At 62.7% G+C, this 21,407-nt stretch overlaps 1 protein-coding gene across 10 annotated transcripts in view; it reads right to left on the minus strand.

Moving 5' to 3' along the window:
• Positions 1-21,407, minus strand: part of BRSK2 (BR serine/threonine kinase 2) — a 60,781-nt gene that overhangs the window by 19,226 nt on the left and 20,148 nt on the right. For 9 of the 10 annotated variants that reach the window (XR_006208280.1, XR_006208281.1, XR_006208279.1 and 6 more), the window contains exons 2-4: positions 5,153-5,247; positions 3,802-3,887; positions 1,107-1,247 (exon numbers count right to left, since the gene is read on the minus strand). Coding sequence is in view for 7 of the 10 variants with exons in the window: in XM_042958291.1 (XP_042814225.1) it covers positions 1,107-1,247; positions 3,802-3,887; positions 5,153-5,247 (322 nt within the window). In the remaining 3 variants the exon portion in view is untranslated. Of the gene's footprint in view, positions 1-1,106; positions 1,248-3,797; positions 3,888-5,152; positions 5,248-21,407 lie in introns of those variants that run through there. The other variant, XM_042958292.1, reaches the window with a different exon arrangement.

Consider the following 21,407-nt stretch of genomic DNA (forward strand, 5'->3'; position numbering starts at 1 on the left):
GGCACCTGGTGGGAGACGGGGTAGGGGGTGTGGGTACCTGGTGGGGTGGGGGGCACCTGATGGGATGGGGGGCACCTGGTGGGATGGGGGACACCTGGTGGGAGATGGAGAGGAGGGGCACCTGGTGGGATGGGAGGGCACCTGGTGGGGTGGGGGCACCTGGTGGGATGGGGGGCACCTGGTGGGAGACGGGGAGGGGCACCTGGTGGGATGGGAGGGCACCTGGTGGGGTGGGGGGCACCTGGTGGGGGATGGCACCTGATGGGATAGAGGGTATCTGGTAGGGGATGGGAGCACCTGATGGGATGGGGGGCACCTGGTGGGGTGGGGGGCACCTGGTGGGATGGGGGGCACCTGGTGGGAGGCGGGGAGGGGCACCTGGTGGGATGGGAGGGCACCTGGTGGGGTGGGGGGCACCTGGTGGGGGATGGCACCTGATGGGATAGGGGGGTACCTGGTAGGGGATGGGGGCATCTGATGGGATGGGGGGGCACCTGGTGGGATTAGGGGGCACCTGGGGGGATGGGCACCTGGTGGGAGACGGGGGGGGATACGTGTTGGGAGACGGGGGATTACCTGGTGGGGTGGGGGGCACCTGGTGGGGGAGGGTATCTGGTAGGGGATGGGAGCACCTGATGGGATGGGGGGGCACCTGGTGGGGTGGAGAGCACCTGGTGGGATTAGGGGGCACCTGGGGGAATGGGGGGGCACCTGGTGGGGTGGGGCACCTGGTGGGGGATATGGGGGGCATCTGGTGGGGTGGGGGGGCACCTGGGGGAAGGGAGGGCACCTGGTGGGAGACGGGGGGTACCTGGTGGGAGATGGGGAGGTACCTGGTGGGGTGGGGGGCACCTGATGGGATGGGGGCACCTGGTGGGATGGGGGGCCACCTGGTGGGGTGGGGGGTACCTGGGGGATGGGAGGGCACCTGGTGGGGTGGGGGGCACCTGGTAGGGGATGGGGGCACCTGATGGGATGGGGGGCACCTGGTGGGGTGGGGGGCACCTGGGGGGATGGGAGGGCACCTGGTGGGAGACGGGGGGTACCCGGTGGGGGATGGGGGCACCTGATGGGATGGGGGCATCTGGCAGGGTCGGGGCACACACCATATGGAGTGGCTGTGGCAAAAGTCTAGCGCAGAGATGATCTGTCGGAAGAACTTCCGAGCCTCTTTGGGGGTCAGCCTGCCCTTCTTGACAAGGTAGTCGAAGAGCTCTCCACCAGACACGTGTTCTAGCACCAGGTATCTGCAGGGGACAGGTGGGCGTCAGCTGGCTGTGCACCGTGTGGTCAGCCTGCCCCGGTGCCACCCTCTGCCTCGTCCCAGCCTCCGGCACCCTCAGCACGATGGGCCTCCTGGCAGGCCTGCCTCCAGCGCAGCCTCGGGAGGCCTCTGATGCAGGGAAGCTGGGAGCAGGCCACGCCCAACCCCCTGGCTGAGGGGCCGCTGGGCCTCAAGGCAAGAGGGGCGCTGTGGCCGCTGACCCCCATGCAAGCCGGGCTGTGACCCTTCTAGGCCCTCCCCTGCCAGTCCAGGTTGGGCTCCCAGAGCAGGGGAATGAATCAGACGCTTAGGCCTGCGGGGCGCCCAGGCCAACAGGGGAGACCCCAAAACAGGGTGGGCCAAGGGGCTGGGGCAGGGTATGGCTGGGGGGTCCCCCAGGGCTGGCCCTCAAACGGGGTCTTGGAAGACAGCGTAAACAGGGTGGCCCCCCAGCAGGATAGTAACTGCCCCCACTGGCTCAGGGGGCCCTGGGGGCCTGACTGGGGCTGGGGCTGGGGGCTGGGCCACTAGGGGGTTCTGACAGGGGCCTGGGCTCCCTGGTTCTGTGGGCCAGAGCAGAGCACCTGCCCCAAGGCCAGTGGTCCCCAACCCAGCACTCCCCTATGCTAGCCTGCTTCCTGGTCTGCAGAGCAGGTGGCTGGCAGGGGTCCAGGGACGAAGGGCCCTCTGGGCTCCTGTGCAGGGCAGGATGGGGACAGCTGGAGGGGGCAAGTACAGTCTCTGGCCTGGTGACAGTGGCTGCAGGGGAGGGACCCCACCCCGCCTCTGTGTCCAAGCTCAGCCTCACTGATGCCCGCAGGAACCCCCGAGGACTTGCTGGAGGAGGCCAAGGGCACGGGCAGAGGGCCAGGAGGTAGGGAACCGGCCGTCTCAAAAGCTTGTCTTGCAGGAATGGAGGGCTCAGCAGGGGTGGGGGCATAGGGGGCCTGAGGAGAGAAGGGGCAGGGAGGGGGCACAGGTGGGATTCTGGCAGGAGGGGCCATCCCAGGGGTCCTGCCCTGCTCCTGAGTGGGAGGCCCAAACACAGCACCTCGGTGAAGGGGTCCCCTGCCTGCTCCTTCACCTGCATGCTCCCAGGGCTGCCTTGGGGAGGGTGCTGGGCCCAGCGGGACCCAGCCTGGCCGCCTGATCGCTCTCCTGCTGGCCATGGTGTCCCTGTCATTGGGCCTGTGCCCGGCCGTGCCTCCACTGGGCCTTGCCGTCCCAGGCCCGTCCCTGGCTTCCTGACCCCCACCCCAGGTCCATCCCTGCAAGTGTCTCAACATAAATGAGACACGATGGGTCCCCTACATGTTGTGTGTGAAGGTGGCCAACAATGCCGGCCCCCACACTCACGGGATGTTGCTGGACACCGACCACAAGGTGGGCCCCAGTCAGGCCGATGGTGGCGGGTCGTGCAGGGGTCTCAGGGAGACAGAGTTCCTCGTACTCACTGGTGTCAGGGGCCCCAGGACCACAACCCGCCTCCTGGTGCCCCTACAGCTATACTGACTCATCTCCGGCCCCCACGTGGGTGACTCTGGTCACCCTACCCTCAAACACTTGGAGTTGGCCACTCATGCCACTGGGCCTCCAGCTGCCACAGCTATGAGGAAACTGAGGCCCAAAGAGGGACAAACTTGTCAGGGGTGGGACTAGGACCATCCTCAATCCATGTGCCCAAGCCTTCCTGCTCCCCCAGAGCAGCCCTCACTGTCCGGCTTCGTGCCCCAACCCCCATGGCCCAGGACAGTATGGCCGGGCTGTGGATGGCCACCTGGCGCCAGCCGGCCTGGCCCGTGAGGTGCCCACGTCTTTTCCGGGGGCCCAAAGTCGGGCCTGGGGCTTGGGGCTTGGAGTTGAGACCTCGAGGTCCCCTGGGCCGGACCCCTGCATGCATTTCCTCACTCAATCTGAATGCCCCCAAGAAAAGTGCCACTGGAGCCCCTCCCTGAGGGACAGGGCATCACAGGATGGGGCCCTCCTACAGCCACACAGGCAGTATTGACAGGGCTGAGCGCCCCCTTGCAGTGACCCAGTGACCACCGCCCACACCCCTGGTGAGCTCATTGAGGCCACACGGCGGGCGACCTGGGGCCGGGGGAAGGTGGGGGGGGCAGTCTCCAATTTGCAACCCAGGAGCGCCCAAGATAGTGAGATTTCCGCTGGCCTCTGACCTCGGCAGCACGGGGGTGGGTGCCCAGGGAGGGTGAGGGGCCTGGTGTGGCCATCGAGCCGTCAGCCAACCTGGGGTCCCAGTCCCGTAAGGGAGCAGATGGGGGCCTCAGTGGGAATGGGGAGGGTCCCTGGGGGCCCTGGCACAGTGACTGGGCCAAGTGGTTCCTGTGGCTTGACCCCGGCCCCCAGGCCCTGCCTCCAGAGAAGCCCTGCGCCCTCGGCGGTTCAAGCTGGTGGCTCTGCCGTGGTCTGGGCCAGGAGCACTGACCGTGGACACCCTCTTGAGTTGGCTCCCTCCCCGGGGCCCCACGGCCTCGCCTCTGCCCCCTCCCCAGCTCTCCAGACCCGGCAATACCTACAAATATTTTTTGTTTTCATAAACATCGTGCAGCTTTAGAACGTGAGGGTGTTCGATGAGCTTCAGGATGGCAATCTCCCGCTCCACCTGCACGGGGAGAGAGGTCCAGCTGGGGGCGGGAGCGTCCCCTGCCACCTGCATCCACCCACCCTGTCCCCTCCTACACGCAGCCCTGGGGCCAGGTAGACGCCACGCTGCCCTGACCTCGAGGGGGTCTCTGGCTGGTGGGGAGACAGTAGGATCTGAGTGGGCTGTGCCCCCCGCCCGACACCTCGGTCAGGCTCATGGGGGGGGGTGGAGGCTTTGGAGCAGGGCCAGCCTTGATGGGGTCTCCGCCCCTGTGGGCTGGCCCATCCCGTCCCAGGGGCATCACACAAGGGGGGCCGCCCCTCCGCGCCTCCACCCTGGCCCTGCCAGGCCTTGTGGGCCCCTGCCACTGAGCTCGTCTCTGTTCAGATAGCTTATGTGCATCTTGAACTCAGGGTCCCCAACTGAACACGGTCCCAGGAGCTGTCCAAGGCAAAGTCGGGATCTGCCCCCACCCGTCCAAGCCACCGCTGCCTTCTCTTAAAACTGCCCCACCTTTGGTCCCTGGGGTTCCTCAGCGGGGCCCACCCCAGTCCCTCCCTGCCCTCCTGGCATACTGGCCACACATGCCCGCCTCGGGAGATGTCTGGGGAAATGCGGGAGGCACAGTCCCCAGGGCAGGGGGCAGCCACGGTGATGCGGAGCCCCCAGCATGCCACCCACATGCAGAGGTGTAAGTGCCACACCCCCCAGTGAGCAGGCAGGTGGGGGAACCTGAGGCCTGGGCAACCCCTTCCCACCAAGCACCAGTCCGTGCGGGGCCCGGTCCGGTCCCAAAAGGGGTCCAGATTCCACCACAGGACGGGCTCCCGGGATGGGGGGAGGGAGGGGGGTGGGAAGCAGGAGGAGCTGTTGTGGTCCCTGGGGAACTGTCACTTCCTCAGAGGAAGAGGCCTCCTCCTGGGTCTAACTGGGGAAACTGAGGCCCAGCCAGCTATCCCAGCAGGTTGGTACGGCACCCGGACTGTGCCCCAGGATGCGGCCTGTCCCTCCTGGGCCCCTGGCTGAGGCGAGGAGAAAGGGCGGGCAGGGCTGAGGAGGGAAGCCAGGTGCAAGGTGGTGGCCGTGGTCACCGGACGCCAGCACAGGGAGGCTGCTCTGTAGCCAGGAGCTGCCCGCCCTGGGCTCCAGCAGGAGCGAGTGGGACCCACCTGGGCTGGCTTCTCTGTAACCCCACCCATGGGACCCTCACCACGGGGACCCGCCGCCAGGCTGTCCCCCCAGGCCCCCCAAAGGGCCCCCTTAGGCCCCCCGCCCGAGCTCACCTTCATCAACACAGACTCGCTGAGCTTCTCCCGGTTGACAATTTTGATGGCCACCTTCTGGCATGTGACACAGTGAATCCCCAGCTTCACGAGGCCTGTGGGGTACAGAAGCCCCCTCAGACCCCATCCAGGGCCCCAATCGGTAGGGACCCCACCCACTCCCCACACAGGCCCCTCACTCAGGGTCTGGTTCCTGTCCCCCACCTCTCTCTGCTAAGTATGCCTCAAGCCGGACACCCACAGCCACTGCCCGCCCTCCCATGCCCCTTGGTCACTGCCCAGAGCAGCTCTGTCTTGGAGCAGCAGCCCTGCCCCACACCATGTCCCCCTCCCAGGGACCAGCCCTCTGACCTCCTGGACCCCTCCCCCATGCCCTGGAGGCCATAACAGCGAGAGCCCCCGCCCCAGGCCTTCGGCCACTGCCCAGGCACCTCCAGCAGGGGAGCCAGGGTGCCCTCGGGTTCAGGGCCACCCCTCCCCACACAACAGTGTCCAGCTCACTGGTGTCTCGGGGACAGCAGGACGGGCCTAAGGCCACTCCCTGGGCAGCACCACCTCAGCCTGCCATGCCCATGCCCCCCCGTCCTGGGTTCCCCACAGGACAGAATCCACCTCTGCTCTCATGACCATGCTTCTAGGGCTCACAGTCCTGGTTGCTGCTCCCTTGTCATGTGGCCACAGCCAGGCATCCCCTTCCCCTCCCTGGCTGGGACAGGCCACCAGGGCCACCAGCAGCCTCACCCCTGCTGCAGCCCAGCCACGGCCAGCTGCCGTCCTAACCTCTGGCTGGACCCTGCTGTGGCCTTGGGACCAGGACATCCCCACCTGTCCGTTCCTGAGCCTGGACCCCCAACTGTGACATCCTCCAAGGTGACTGTCATTCTCAGACAGGCGTGTGAAGGTTATCGTGATGCATTTGGGGACAAGGGGGCAGGACCCTTGGCCTTAGCATCGCAGCCCGACCCTGACTTGTGCTCTGCGGGGGGTGCCCCTCCTACGGGGATTGAGGGATGCCCGCGCTGCTTCACCCAGACCTGGTCAAAGTCAGGGCCCGGAGCACATGCCTGCCCCATGTTCGGGGTGACGCAGGCCCCGTTGCTGCTGCTTCGGCCGTGACTTTGAACTCCTCGTGCTCACCAGCTGCTTGGTGTGCTCTTCCCCCACTTCTACGCGGGGCCTAGGTAGGGGAGATTCTTACCAACTTGCAAGAGCCCTTCAACTTTATGAGAAATGGATCCCTCGCCATATGATGGAAAACACGGTCCCTTAATGGACCGCACATCTGTAACTCTGCATGGCCTCCGTGTCCTCCCGTGGAGCGTGGTCACCCCTGACCCTCCAGGCCCAGCTTCTCACTCTCCCCTTGAGTCAGGATGGGCGGGCCTGCCAGCCACAGCCTCTCGGGTGCACAGGGAGCTCTGGGAGGGCACCTTCTTGGGTGGGGCCCGTGGGCCAGAGCTCCCATGCTCAGCGAAGACAAATGAGCTCCTGGGCTCGGCTACATGGCCGCTGAGGCCGCTGAGGCCGCTGAGGCCGCTGAGGCCCCCGGCTCCCACCCCAGGAAGGGCTGCAGACCCCTGGGGCCTCTTGGGGCTGCCTTTGCTCTGGCCCTGGGCCCTGTGATTCCGGGTCTGCGGGAGGGGCAGGGAGTGCACAGCAGGAAGAGGAGACAGCAGGTGCGTTGCTGTCACCCATCTGTAACCCATGGCTGGAGGCCAGGGGGCTCACGGCCTCCAGGACAGAACCGGCCCCACCGCCCGTCCTATCTCCAGACAGCAGGCACAAGCCAGAGTTCGAAGCAGGACTCTGCCTGGCAAGCCCCCAGAACAAGGCTGAAGGGCCAAGGGGACCTGGGGAAACAGGCAGCAAAGGCCACCACCCCAAAGTGGACAGGCTCCTGCGACCCCCACAGGCTCAGGACAGACGCCTCCCACGAAGAGACACCCGTGGTCCAGACACGCGACCCCCACAGGGCAGACAGCCATCGCCGCATCTGGGAGAGCACTCCCGAGACCGGACGGTGTGACCTGGGGCCAGCTCTGCCAGACTGTTCGCGCAGCAAAGACCAGGCAGGGACAGGTGTCCTCAAGCGGGAAGGAGTGAAGTGCTTCTGGCTCAGCCACCAGGGTACCCAGCAGACTTGAAAACGCAACACAGCTGGACGGCACAGCAGGGACGACGCGCTTGGGCCGATGGGCGGGGCCCACACGAGGACACACGCGCACACACCGCACACACCGGTGCACGCGCGTCCTTAGAAGGAGGGAATCACAGACGTGCGGGGGAAAAACATCTTCCTGCTTCGAGAAAAGGAAAACAAACGGGTGTCAAAGTGACAGGGCGCTTGACAAACACGCCAGCCGACGGCAGGAGCAGGACACGACCCAGCCGGTGCCACCGCCGTGACCAGAACAGCCATCCTGGCGAGTGCCCCGTGCCGGGCGCTGTGTGAGAAGAGGGACTCCCACTTCGTACACAAGGAAACGCGGCGGTCCCATCGCCAGCCGCTGCACAGCTGCACAGAAAGGCCAAGGGATGAAGGGCCCGGAGGACAATGGATGCCAGACAAGCCCCACGCCACGGGCCCAGCCCCCAACAGCAGCTCATGGGCCTGTGGGGCGGGGCCAGCCAGGAGGCATGGCCAGGTGCGGGGGGTTGCGCTGGGCAGTGACCTGGGACTCTGGCAGCTCCCTCCCCGCCTTCGTCTTCTTCCACTTGCTACCCCCGCCGAGAAAGTCTTCAGGCCCGCAGACTCCTACACACCCCTCAAAACCCAGCGTGGAGGTGCCCCTCCTTAGTGAAGCTTCCCTGCCACCCTGGGAGGTGACCTAGACTGGGGGCCTCTGGGGTGGGGTGTCTGGGTTCCCAGCAGGCCTGCCATTTCCCCGGAGGCAGAGAGTGGAGAGTGTGCACCGGGGAGCCCTCCTAAGCAGGCTCGGGATGGTGGGAGGACAGCGTCTGCAGGGAAGCCTGCAATCAGACTAATTCCCCAACCCTGCAGCTGCGCAGGCAGAGCTCCCCACTGTGATGTACGATTGTGTTTGCAGCAAACATGGGCGCACACCAACGCAGGCAAAGTCTGCCGCGTCACAAATGATCGCCGGGGCCGCGGACATGGTCCCGCGCAGGCGGCGGGCGCTTGAGGGTGCTGGACCGCCTGTGTCTGCGCTGCAGGAAGACTCCAGGCATCAAGGAGCCCCAGGGGCATCCCGGGGAGGGCTCAGGCGAAAGGCCAAGGAAGAGCCCCGAGCCCCCCAGGGCTGTCCCACCCACTGGCTCCCCACTGCACCCCAGACTTGGGCACAAACACACCTGTGCCTTAACGGGGGTGCCCACCCCCGGGGGCCCCAAGCCTGGCCAGGAGAGTCCAGAGGCCTGTAGGCCGCCATCTGAGAGCAGAGCCTGCACGCAGGGCCCAGGGCCCCAGACAGTGTGGGGCCCTCCCCGTGCCGGGCTGGGGACAGGGCTCCAGGGGTGCACTCCTGCACTCTCACTCAGCTATTGGGGCCCCTGGGGCCCAGAGGGGGCCAGAGAGCGGGTGGGCGGGGAGCTGCTGGACTGGCTGTGCTCTCCAGGGTGGGCTCAGCAGCTCTCTGCAGGCAGTGCCCGGCCCTCCTGCCCTGGTGGCTCTGACCGGCCCTCACACCTGCTGCGGCGGTCTGGAGGGGGAAGGAGGCTGGCCCTGCGTGTGCTGGGCCCCGAGTGGCCGTGAGGGGGCCAGGGCAGCCCCAGAGCCGTGGGGAGCAGACAGGCGGGGCTGGCAAGGGCCAGACCCTCCGGGGCCCCGGCACGGAGGTGGCCTATGGGGCCTTGGAGGGCCGGGGGCAGTCCTGAGCAGATGCCTCACCCTCTGGCTCCTGGGGCTTGACCTTGCCCTCCCTTCTCTTCGTGGCCATGGTCCTTGGGAATAAAACCATGCTGGAGTGCCCCGAGCCCCGGGAGCCCCCAGAGGAGGACCCGGACATCACTGCCCAGACGCTGCCCTTCGGTTTGGGCGGAGGTCGGGGAGCAAGTGACGGTGCTGCATCCGGGAGGGAGGGGAACCCTCTGTGCCCCAAGCGCCAGCCCCGTCGCCAGGGAGGGCGGTCAGGGCTGATGGGCGGTGGGGCAGCCTGGGGGCGGCCCTCCCTACGCGGACAGGTGGGGCTTTCGATGAGCCCCCCACGCTTTCCAGCCTCCAGTGCCATTTCCCCCACAAGGGCCAAAGGCGCCCACCTGGGGAGAGCCCTGGTCTGACGTGGCCCCAGGCCTGCCTCTCGATGTCTCAGGGTGGCCTGGCCACAGCCTGCTGCCCTGAGCCTGACCCTCAGGAGTGCCGGTCACTCCATCCACTACCCGCTTCGAGCCCTGCAGGCCCCGCGGACATGCAGCTCAGCACCCCTGGGGCCCATCCGGTCTGTCCTTCCTTAACGGGGCCAAGAACCGTCCCTGAAGCCCTTGGCCGTCCACTCCTCTCCCTCCAGGCACTGGGGCCCCACGGCCTGGCCTCCTCCAAGTGCTCGGGAACACGTCACACAAGCACCCTGCCCCCATTCCTCCACCTGCGGCCGCCAGGTCCAGCGCTCCCCGGGCTGGCTCCACGGCGTCCTGAGCTGAGCACCCTTTTGCAGCCACCCTGCGTGGCTGCCGCAGGGAGGCGGGGACCAAACAGAGGCCTGACTCCTTCTGGTAACATTCCCGTGTGAGGTCCATCTCTGATGTCCCCGTGCGCTGCCCCCCTGCCTGAGCCCCTGGACGGGCAGAAGAGCACGGTGGCCCAATCCCTCCAACCCCCTGCCTCTGTGCATCCTCCCCTCCCTGGCAGGCCCCTGTCCCGTCCCCCGTGGGGGAGCCTGAGAGGAGTCAGGTGACGACGGCAGACCGACCTCGAAGTCTCCCCGCGGAGCCACGTGAGGTCATTAACCGCCAGCGCCACGGCAGGCACCCACTGGCCGCCCTCTCTGCGTGTCCGCCACGTGCCAGGGTGGAGGGCCCTGCGCAGAGAGGAACCCGGAGCACGAGAGGCATGTGCACATGCAGCACAGGCCCCGTGGCATGATCTGCCACGCCTGCACCCCCCGCACTGCCGACTGGCTGCGGGCCGGGGCCAGGTGAGTCCCGAGGGCTCTGCAGGCACCTGGAAACGCCACCGACCCTGCCTGCAGAGCCCCGTGAAGCGATGCGCACGGGGCCACAAGCAAAGGCAGAAATGACTGCCTCAGCCGCTTCTCATTCCAGTCACCACGTCTAGATCCTGCCATCACCACGGGCGCCCACCCCTGGGGAGTGGAGCCCCTTGGGGCTGGGGCTTCTCTGAACGTGGTGGAGATTTGGGCACTCCCCACCCCCACACCGTCTGCAGGGGCTCCGTGGGCGCCCACGGAGCCCCTGTGCCCCCCTTAGCCACAGGCCGCGGTCCTGCCTCAGGAATTTGCCAGAAGGCCCTTCTTGGTGTCTAGCAGCCTGAAGACCCGGGAGGAAGGTGAGAGTTCAGGGAGAGGGTGGGGGCAGCTGAGCTCCGGAAAAGCCTGTGGAGGAGAGCACGTGGGCCGAGGAGCAGGACACAGCAGTCCCTCTGGGGAGGAGGGTGGCTCTCTGAAATCTGGAACCTGGCCCTGAAGAGGAAGGCCACTGTCCGCGGTGCTGACCAAGCCGCTGCCTGCCCACGGAACCCGCAGTGTGCTCACTCTGGGGGCCTGTGCTGGGTCAGTGGGTCCCTGGGCACGGGGGACAAGGGACAGCAGCTCCTGCCGTGGGTTCTGGGGAGGGAGGCTCATGGGGGGGAGCGGGGGCAGGAAGCTTCTGCTGACCCAGGCACAGCGCCTGTCCAACCCCGTGGGGTTCCCATCTGCGTCTCGGGAGAGACCAGTGTCCGGCCACCAGTGCTCACAGGGCCACCCGAGGGTCACTAACACCTGAGACCATCACTAGCCGCTGCACCTCTGGGACCATGCAGCCAGCTCCCCTGGGGCCGCAAAGCATAGCTAAGAGTGACCCATTTTCTGCCACCTCAACATGCCTCACTCTGGGGCTCTGCTCGCGGGGGTGTGAGGGAGCCCGGCACAGCAGACACGCCTGCCTTCCTGGGGGTGGACAGCCCTGTCACCCCTCCTGCCTGGGCTCTCCTTGGAGGAGGCAGGGAGGTGGCACCACACTGGCTGTTGGAAAAATGAGTCAGCAGGGCTGGTGGCCCTGAGCCAGCCCCCTCCCCCAAGCCGCCCACGGCAGGCAGGGCAGACGCACACCGCCTCGCTGGGGGAAGCTCTGGACATCACAGGTGGTCTCAGCTGCCCCCAGCAGCCTCGTGTTCCTGCCCTGGCCACTGTCCCCACACATACAACCACCCCACGCCAAGGCCAGGACCCACATGCCTGGATCTGGAGGCAGAACCAAAGGGGCAGAGGCCAGGCATGGCGTTCTCCATAGGCCAAGGGTCCCAGATGGGAGCTCGGTGCGGTCAGCCATGCCTGGGGCACGCAGCCAGAGGCAGTGGGCCGCAGAACCAGCCGGCCGGGGGGCTTCCCAAAGAAGCTGAGCACTGAGCTGAGCCCAGAATAGAGCTGGTTTGGGGGCTGCAGAGGCCCCTCCCCCAGCTCCCGGGAGCAGCTCGTGTGCAGAGGCCATGAGGAAGGAGGCACAGGCCCCGCTTGCTGGAAGCCAGCCTCCCAGCCCTGCGGCCCCTCCCACACTGCACCACGCTGGCCCGTGTGGCCAATGAACGGTGGCAGAAAAGAACCCTGCGTCCTTCAAGGAGAGGTGACAGCTACAGCTTCCTTCTGGCGTCCACTCCCCAGGGTCCCTGCGCTGAGGAGCCCACTGCCTTGTCTTGAGGCAAAGAACAGAGGCCTCCAGCCAACGCAGCCTGGCCCTCACCCGCAACCTCGTGAGATTCCTGAGCACAGCGGCCTGGCTCAGCTGCCCCTGGACCCCTGACCCTCAGGAACCACGAGAGAGCGTTTGCTGTCTCAAGCCACCAAGTTTGGGGGTCCCTTGTTAGGTAACAGCAGGTCACAAACACGCTCCGCCCTCCAACCACCAGGGTCGAGGTCTGGCGTCCGGTATGATCTGGACACACGCGGGAAGCAGCCTCCTGGAGTCAGGTGCATGGCCTCACGGACGGCCTGGCGGGTGCTCCCAGACAGGCGCCCCAGCCTGAGTTTCCTCACCTCACCTGTGGAAGTGGGGAACACAGCCCCTCCCACCCGGACCCTTCTGGACAGCATGGAGCTCTCCTGGAGACTCGGTCACCGGAGGAGGGGCACACCAGGCTGTGCCTCTCTCCGCACCCGATGGGGTCTCCAGGCTAGAGACCCTCTGCTAGCCTGGCTCAGTCCGGGTCCTATTCCTTGGAACCCACGAACGTGACCTCATTTGGAAAAAGAGCTCTTGCAGAGGCCAACTCTAGATCTCATCGTGAGAATGATGATCCTCCAGAGTGGCCCCTGAAGCCAATGACAAGCACTCTTGCGACAGAGGGGCACAGCAAGCATGCCACACAGACATGAAAGCAGACACGGGGTGGCCAGCAAGCGGCCAGAAGCGGGGAAGGGGACTGGAATGGGCCCCCCCCACAGCCCTCAGGCCTCCGGCCCCCACAACTGAGACGGGGATACGCTGCTCCGTCGGCCCCAGGGACAGACACTGCGCCTCTTCTGCTCACGTACGTATTTCTTGGACCTTTCCGCCATCGTAAACCTCCCAGTGCATCTCAGAAAGCTTCCTATTCATTCGACTGCGACCTCGGCTAAGCACGTGTGTCCAGGGCCCTCACTATAACGGGAGCTTCTCTCCCGGCCCGCCCCCCCCCCCCACACACACACATGCACGCACGCACGCACACACACGCTCAGCAAGCCACTGTGCCTGGCCAGAGCGGGCAGCTGCTACAGCATCAAAGCTCACAGGGCCTCCTGACCCAGCATCAGCCTGAAGGTGTTAAGGACAGGATTTGCGGGAGGGGGTCTGGTCCTGCCTCCTCCGTAAGAGGCTCTCCCCACTGCCCTGCCTGCGTCAGGCACAGCCCTGGGAGGAGGCACCCTGTGAACCGCAGCCTCAGTCACTTGAGCCCTGGCTAAGGCCCTGGGGCAGGTTGGACTCTGGGGGGATGGCCACGCCTGGAGGTGGCCGCCCGCTCCAGCCATGCCGCTGGTCAGGAAGGAGACTCCTAAGTATTTTCCACTTGAACCTCGGTCCTCACAGCAGGGGGCCCATTCTCCTGCCACTGCCCAAGGGGTCAGGGTGAAGCCTGCCCATGCCTGGGCCTGGGGGCAGTGCTTCCCCAGCTGGGTCAGGCACAAGCCCCAGCCCCAGCACCCCCTTTGAACAGGCTCAGGGAGTCAGCTGGGTGGGGCGGAAGCCCAAAGACGCTGAAGGGAATGAGTTCAGGTTCCCGCCACAGTGGGGAGGGGGGTCCTTTCAGCACCGTGGACGGGGACCAGTGCAGCCCCACCCCCCTCCCCGCAGCCCTCCGGCTCGGGGGACTTGCTCAGGGCTACACAGCTGGGTGACACCAGAGCCAGGGTGCCCTGGGAAGCCGGTGGTCAGCACTCCCTGGGCACCTCCTCTGACCACACCCCTGCTCCTTCCCGAGCCTGGCTGCCCTCGTTCTGGGGGCCGTGGCATGGCAGTAACCTGTGAGCCCAGGACACCAAGTGGAGCACATACACACGTCTGACCCACCTCGGGCACCTGCGGCAACCCCAGGAGGCGCGCCCCAGGACCCCGGCACCAGGACACTCGGGGCGCATAGGGCCGAGGGACCAGCCCTCCGTGGCTAGAACACCCCCTCCAAAGGGTGAGGGGATGCTGTGGAGGCCCCCCCCTTCCTGGAAGGGCACCCACCTGGTGGCAAGCTGTAGCTGGGGAGAGCCTCCGGGAGGCCAGGACTGCCAGGGGCTCACTGTGCACTCACAGACCAGTGGGCGTGGATCCCGACGGAGGGTTTGAGACCCATGGCCAGGGAGAATGCAAGGTCCCTCTGGACTCAGGTGGGAGGGCTTCACTGCGTAGGCCCCACTGGGGGTCCCCAGCCTGGAAACCCTGCAGGTCCTGGCGGCACCTCCCCCTGTGCCCCCTTTTTTTTAATGTTTATTCATTACCGAGAGATGGAAACTGAGTATGAGCAGGGGAGGGGCAGAGAGAGGGGGAGACACAGAATCCGAAGCAGGCTCCGGGCTCTGAGTCCTCAGCACAGAACCTGACGCGGGGCTCGAACTCACGAACCGCGAGATCATGACCTGAGCCGAAGTCGGTCGCTCAACCGACTGAGCCACCCAGGCGCCCCCCCCACCCCCACCCCGTGCCTCTCTTCACAGCAGGAACTGGAAGACAGTCCAGGTTGTTCCCCACTAGGCTCTGGTGAAAGACGGCGGCGGTGTAGGCCGTGCTGAGGCCCAGCCCCTCCACCCAGGGGCCTGCCACAAGAGGACACTGGGCGGGGCCTCCAGCTGCTTGCCGTCCACTCCCCCCTGCCTCCAGCTCCTTGGGGGTGAGGGGCTTGGGGTCAGGCCCCAGGCCTGGTGTCTATTCTGATGAATAAATGGGCACAGGCCCCACCATCCAGCAGCCCACTGAGCTCTTACCCCGCACCCTGACCAGGCGCCCAGACACCAGATGGGCGACGAGGAAGCCGTTTGGGAGGCTGCCCGCCCCACCCACCCCGAGCCCTCAGCATCGCCCTCTCCTCTCTGCTCTCCCGGGCCGGGACCCAGGGCCGCCAGTGCTCACGTCTGGCTTCCGAGGGGGCTCTGCGGTGGCCGCCGCTGGCGGAGGATTGATTGTGCGCCCTTGGCGGGGGGGGCGCCCGGTGGGCGCCTTTGGCTCCCAGGTTCCAGGAGCACCCCTGCCCACGTGGGACACACAGACCCAGCGGATTCGCTTCAGACGCACAGCACCTCTGCAGAAAGGCCGGCTGTGAGCCGGAGCCCCACCCCCCGGCCGCCCTGGGCTCACAGACTCCGACTGACTACTGATGTGGGGGTGGGGGGCGGCCGCTTTGAAGTTGCCCAGACTTCAAAGCGCCTTGTTGCCCGAAGCATCGTCTGGGCCTGCGTTCCTCCCGCGCCCGTGCCCACCAGACCCGACCTCCTTTCCCCTCCTGCAGGCCCTTGCCCCAGCGCTGGGGGAGGGGGAGAAGGGGTGCTAGGCTGGCACCCTGGTTCTCCCGGCCTCCTCCTGGGGCTCCGTGCTCCCCAAACCCTTCTTCCTTCACTTTGGGGGCGGGGAGGTGCGGATCCCCACCCTCAGCTTGCACGGCGGATCCATAAGCCCCGTGCACCCACGTTTCTGGGCTCCGTGGAGGCCCCGCAGGCCGGCGACACCCCCACGCCCCACCGTCACGCGGCCGGCTCCTGGTTCACACCCACGCATGCTCCTCCCAGGCTGGGAAGGAGGACCCAACGGAGGGGGGGGGGCGCCCAGAGAGGGGACAGGGAGGAAGGGGACACTGGCCCCAGCAGGCTCAGTCTCAATATAGATCCCGCCGTTTCCTTCGCCCACCAGGCGCCAGGGGGGAGGCGGTGGCGCGCGTCTCTTGGGAGACAACTGTTCACGCTCTGAAAAGGAACCTCTCAAATTAAATTAATTAAGCCCTGAAATATTTCACACCCGCTGCAGCCGCTGGGCCCCTCTGCCAAGCTCCCCACCCTCCCCACCCACAGCACCCAAACACCACGTGGGGGCCTGCCACCCCCTCTGCAGGATGCATAGGAGCCCCTCCTCCTGTCACCCTTGACCCCAGGGAGGAAAGGGACATGGGGGAGGGGAGAGGCCGGCTCCATACCCACCCCGTCTGCCTCTTCCTGCCTCCCTGGTCATTCGAGAGCTCCTTGCATCACAGGGGGCTCTTCTGGGGCCCAAAGGCCCTTCGCAGGTACAGCGGGCCATCTCTGCCTCTGTGCAGCCCTACCATAGGCAAGGACCTGGCTTGGAAGCTTGGCTCTCCCTCCTCTCCTGGGGCGGGGGCTTCAGTGGCTCCATCAAACTTGGGGTATCCTAATACCCTCTCCACCTGTGTAAAGATGGAATGAGACCCGCCCCCACGCACACACGCCCGCCACCTGAAGCACCCTATACTTGACCCCTTCCCCTCCCAGAGGCAGCCTGGGATTGCGCCCATAAAGAGGCTCAGCTGTGTGTGTGGAGGGGGACTAACCCTGGGCAGAGCCAGGGGGTCTCCACAGGGGGTCAGTCAGGGAGCAGGTAATGAGGGACAGGACAAGGACTGGGCCTGCCGGTCTCCAGGAGACCCAAGGGAAGCTCCAGGTGTCAGTGTCAGCCAGGGAGCACGCGGCAGGCCTGAGGGCAGGGCTGCAAAGACAGATGTGGCACTTATTGAGGGTGTAGAGACGGGAGCAGCCCAGGTTGGCACGCCCCTCTCCATGCCAAGAAGGACAGACAGCCTGGGACAAAATCCAGCACTCTAGGGGCCAGGAGGCTGCCCCGAGCAAGTCTTCTTGTTCCGACAGGCCTGATGGCCAGTCCCTGCCCGTGCGCACCTCCCCCGCCCCGACATCCCACACTCTGAGCAGGGGATCCCCCCACCCCCGCCAGAGAGACCCACTTCCCACACGGGAGGAGCCGTGCCACCGTGCAGGCCTCCTCAGTTCGGGAAACAGCCAACTACACGTTGCCAGAGGGAGTCCAGGACAGAGAGACAGAACCGACCTGGTGGAAACAGGTGTTCAGAAGTTCTCTTCCTGATTAGCGCAATGACTCGCTCAGATTTAGTAAGCTGCTACATCTGTAAAACAAGAAGCCTGCAGAAAGGATGAGATGTGAGGAAGGAGCTCTGGGAAGTCAAGACTAGCCTTCGGGGGGAAGGGACAGCGGAACGCAGCACCACAGCGTGAGCAGTGCGGCGCGACTGAGCACAGAGACAAGACATGAGCCAAGAGGAGCTGAGAGTGGACCGATGTTCCTAAGGCCCAAGGCCCGGTGGGGACGGACACGCCACAGCGAAAGGCCCCGCAGACTCAACATACTTAGCACTGAACAGAAACTCACTGAAGTGGCCACTCGGTCCTGACCCAGCTGAAGTCCCGCGTAGATCAAACTGACCGGCCCCACCCTAAATGCCTGACAGGGAGGGATGCGCCCATTCTGGAAAAACCTTACCTGGTGCAGTTGAACTGTTCTTTTTTTTTTTTAAATAAACAATATCCAGCATACAATAAAAATGACGCCAGACACAAAGGAGTGGGAAAATGTGACCCTACTCTCAAGAGAAAAAATAACCAAAAGAAGCAGGCCATAGCTAATCCACATATTAAAATTTTCAGAAAAGGACTTTAAAATAACATTATAAATATATACACCTTTTCTCTGTCCTCTCCCTCTTCTTCCCTCATAAATATGTTTTTTTATTACAGAAAAGGAAAGACCAAAAAAAAAATCCATTGGATGGGCTTAACAGCAGAGCAGACACACACAAAAGGATTAGTGAACTCTATAACAGGTCAATAGAAACTGCCCAAACTGAAATACAGAAAGCAAAAGAATGAAAAACAGACAAACAAACGTAACAGCACATCAGAGACCCATGTGACAATTCCAAAAAGTCTAACATAACTGTAATAGGAGTCCCAGAAAAAGAGGAGAGAAAGAGAGAACAAAGCAAAAGACATGTTTTAAGAGATAATGGCCATGATTTTCTCCTAAATGTATTACATACATCAGCCCACAGATCCCTGAGGCTCACTGAACCAAAAGCAGGGCAGAAACGTAGAAAACCGCACCATGGCATATCACTGCTAACCTGATACAATTGAAAGAAAGTGAGAAAATCTTAAAAAACTAGCCAGAGAAAAAGATGCACTTCACTGGGGGAGTGCCAATAGTGCCTGACTTCTCTCCAGGAAGAGTATGACCAGGAGGCAGTGGCATACCACCTCCTCAGTGCAGGAAGAAATCCTAGAATTCTATACCCAGCAAAAATATCCTTCAATAAAAAAACAAAATAGACACTTGTAGGGATTTCCCCAAGGGGGGCCCTGGCCTAAGACTCTGGGAACAGCTGCTCTAGAGGAACCCCTAAAGAGATAACAAGGGGAAAGCAGTGTAGCAAAAACATTAATACAGTAAAGAAAGTGAAATAAATTTTTTTTAAAAAACACCTGGCTGATGCAAAATAAGACAGAAAAAGAGGAACGAGTGTACAAAGAACAAACGGGATAAATAGAAAGATGGCAGATTGAAATCAAACCATAAAAAATTTAAAAAGATTGTCAGAGGGAAAAGGAAGTCTAAGACCTAATTGTGTGTTGTTTACAAGAGACATGCTTTAAATACAAGGACACACGGGTTGGAAGTACAAGGATGATAAAGATGAGACCATGCTGAAGGGTCTCAGCACATGGGAATGGATGGGATCACCCAGAGTGACCCTGGGGTACTCCCGGATGAGGAAGAGCCAGCAAAACAGACTGGGGGAAAATGGATGGTGTGTAGGAAAATAAGGACAAATGTGGAATTTCATAAGCAGAGTGAAAAGAAGAATAGAGGAGAACGTTCCACTGTGTCAAATGCTGCTGGCTAACTAAGGACTGAGAGAGGACCATTGGCTTGCCACCATTCAGGTCACTTCAGTAGGGTAGCAGGGTCAAGAGATAAAGAGAAAAGATGTGGGTTCAACAAGACTAACACTTTTCAGGAGCTTTGATATAAATGGAGGCAAGGAAAAAGGCAGGTGAATCAGACTGGCATCTTTGCTCTGTCCACTGAGGTCAGGAGCTAATGGAACCAAATCTCCCAAGTGCTTGGGGCAAAGGACTCCCTGTGGGGACATGTGTGCACAGAGAAGATAATTTCAGTTCTGGGACTTAGAAATGCTTCTCTTCCACGTAACTTTTCCTAGGAAGTGACTTGACAAAATGAGGTGGTAGTCCAGAAGGAAGCAGCAGATCCCATCCAGGGGGTGTCCTGGGAAACCCCCTGAAGGTGGCTTTTTTAGAAAAACACAGCAGTTTGAAGAAGGACAAAGGGCTCCCAGAATGAGGTTACCAAGAAAAAAAGAAAACTAGGTAGAATGGATGATCAATCTGTCTCCCTCCCCACCTCCACCCCTTTCCCTTTCCCTCTCTTTCTCTCCCTCTACACACACACACACACACACACACACACACACACACACACACACAGTTTATGACAAATAGTGCAATGGGGAAAAAAAGGCAACTGGGAACTCCAGAAAAATCAAAGGACTCCAAGAAAGTTGTGGCGATGCAAAAGGAATGCATCACAAATGTAAACATTCACGGGATGTCAGAAAAGACAATCTGTCAAAGGACTTTGAAGCCTCTGATTTTCCCAAATCCATAGCAACCAGGTCCCAGAGCAGAACCACCAGGCGCACACACACAGCTTCCTTCTAGTGGGTTACAGAACTCCAGCCTGGCAAGGGCAGATAATCTGGGCACACCACCGAGCCCAGCACCGAACAGAACTTCCACACTGACAATTATGGAAACCCTCTTTATGACTTCATTTTTGAAGGTCAACCAATAGTCAAACCCCAGAAAACATGGTGTGGCTGACACTCACACAGAAATGCTATTTTGCCGGGCAGCGGGGTGGGGGAAGGTGAAAGTATCTTTTAGGAGGATGGGACGGAAGAGATGCCACCCCATCTTGATGGAGCCAGATTAGTGTGGTATTTACAAACTGAGAGCAGGAGTACCCGAGAAGAGCTGTGCTGTCTAGCACCAGTGACAGGGAGGTGCAGGGGCCACTGGGCACTGCCTTAAGTGCCAGTCGAGACTCAGGTGCAAGCTCCCCACCAGGGGGCTGCGCGTGCTGAGCCCCCCACACCCAGACCACTCAGAGTGCAGCCTGCGGACCAGGACAAGATGGGTGGACGTGTGGGCTCGTATCGCACGGACTCTGGGTGTCCTTCCCGCCACTTCACTCTGTCACATCACGCTAACATACTAGGCTGAGAATTACTCAAGGTCGGCCGTCCCGTCACATCTCAGGGAGGGGCTGCAGAACCCCATTCCGGACCACGTGTGGTCTGCTATATGTGCGCCACCTTGGTACAAAATAAAGACAAAACCTACCTCGCAGGGTCTACAGGGCTCGAGAGACCAGCAGCAACCCCCCGGGGCAGCTGGCTCGCCTCCCAGACATCCTGTCAGAAAGCCTGCCTGGCACTCTGCGCAGGCAGCCACCCCGTCCACACCGAGACACAGCTCTGGGCTGGCCAGCCCAGCCAGGAAGCAGCCGGCCAACCAGGTGCCCCACTCCCCCACTTGCAGCCTCGCTTCCCAGCTGCCCCCTCCCCCGGGGCCACACTGCCCCAGCCACTGGGAAGCACCCCATGTGCCAGAGGAGGCCCGGGGTTGCCACAGGAGCCAGTGATGAACTCTAGCCATCTTGTTTTGGGTCCCCGCTGGACTTCAAAACTCTTGAGTTGCACAAACCTGTACAAACTAAGCACAGAAGTACTGAGAGTGCTGGGGGCACCAGGCCAGCTGCTCCGGGGCTCCCAAGGCTGCCTTCTCAGGGTGGTGGCCTCGGTGCAGCAGGAGGACAGCCACAGAGTCCCCCTGGAAGCTGGCAGGCCCCACCCTCTCATCGGAGCAAGCCCACTTCAAGGGACAGAGCGTGAACCCGAGGGCCAGCAGGGTGAGGCCACTGCACCTGACCCCGGGAGCTTCTGTTCAAATCACACTGGGTGACCTCCGGGGGGCGACTTTTTTTGGCAAGTGCAAATCTTAGTTCCTACACAAAATATTTTACTTTGCTATCCTTGAAAATGAAAGAAAATTCTTTTTAAACGAAGTTATTTGATGATTGTTTTAGAACTAAAGCACAGATCAAGAAACAGCAGTCATCACTGATTAGTCCATGACAATTGCCAAAGATTCGTTGTATAAAGAAGGGCAGCTAAGAAACAGCCATCTGGGCATCAGGGTGAGATGCAAGAACCTGTCCTGGGGGGGCCATCGTCCAAGGGGGTCCCACAGTTTGGGGCAGGTTCACCACGCAGACCCACAGGCATCCAGACACAGCTGTTGCGGGCAGCCCCACTCACGTGCCAGGACCTGTGGACGAGCCTCGGCCCCAGGGGTGGCCCCAGTCCCAAGCCCTGCAGTGCTGGCCGGGGCTGCCCTTGGCCTTGGTCTTAGAGCCCACCCAGGGGCCACATCCATCTCGATGCATGCAGCCAAGGTCAGGGTCAGCAGTCAGCACATCCAGCACAGCATTCCTGCACTGTCCTGGCGTGGGGGAGGGGGGTCACGGCCAATGCAAGTTCACCCGCCCCTCAACCACCAGTGTC

Source organism: Panthera tigris, chromosome D1 (genome assembly GCF_018350195.1).
Source record: "Panthera tigris isolate Pti1 chromosome D1, P.tigris_Pti1_mat1.1, whole genome shotgun sequence".
NCBI classification, from domain to species: domain Eukaryota; kingdom Metazoa; phylum Chordata; class Mammalia; order Carnivora; family Felidae; genus Panthera; species Panthera tigris.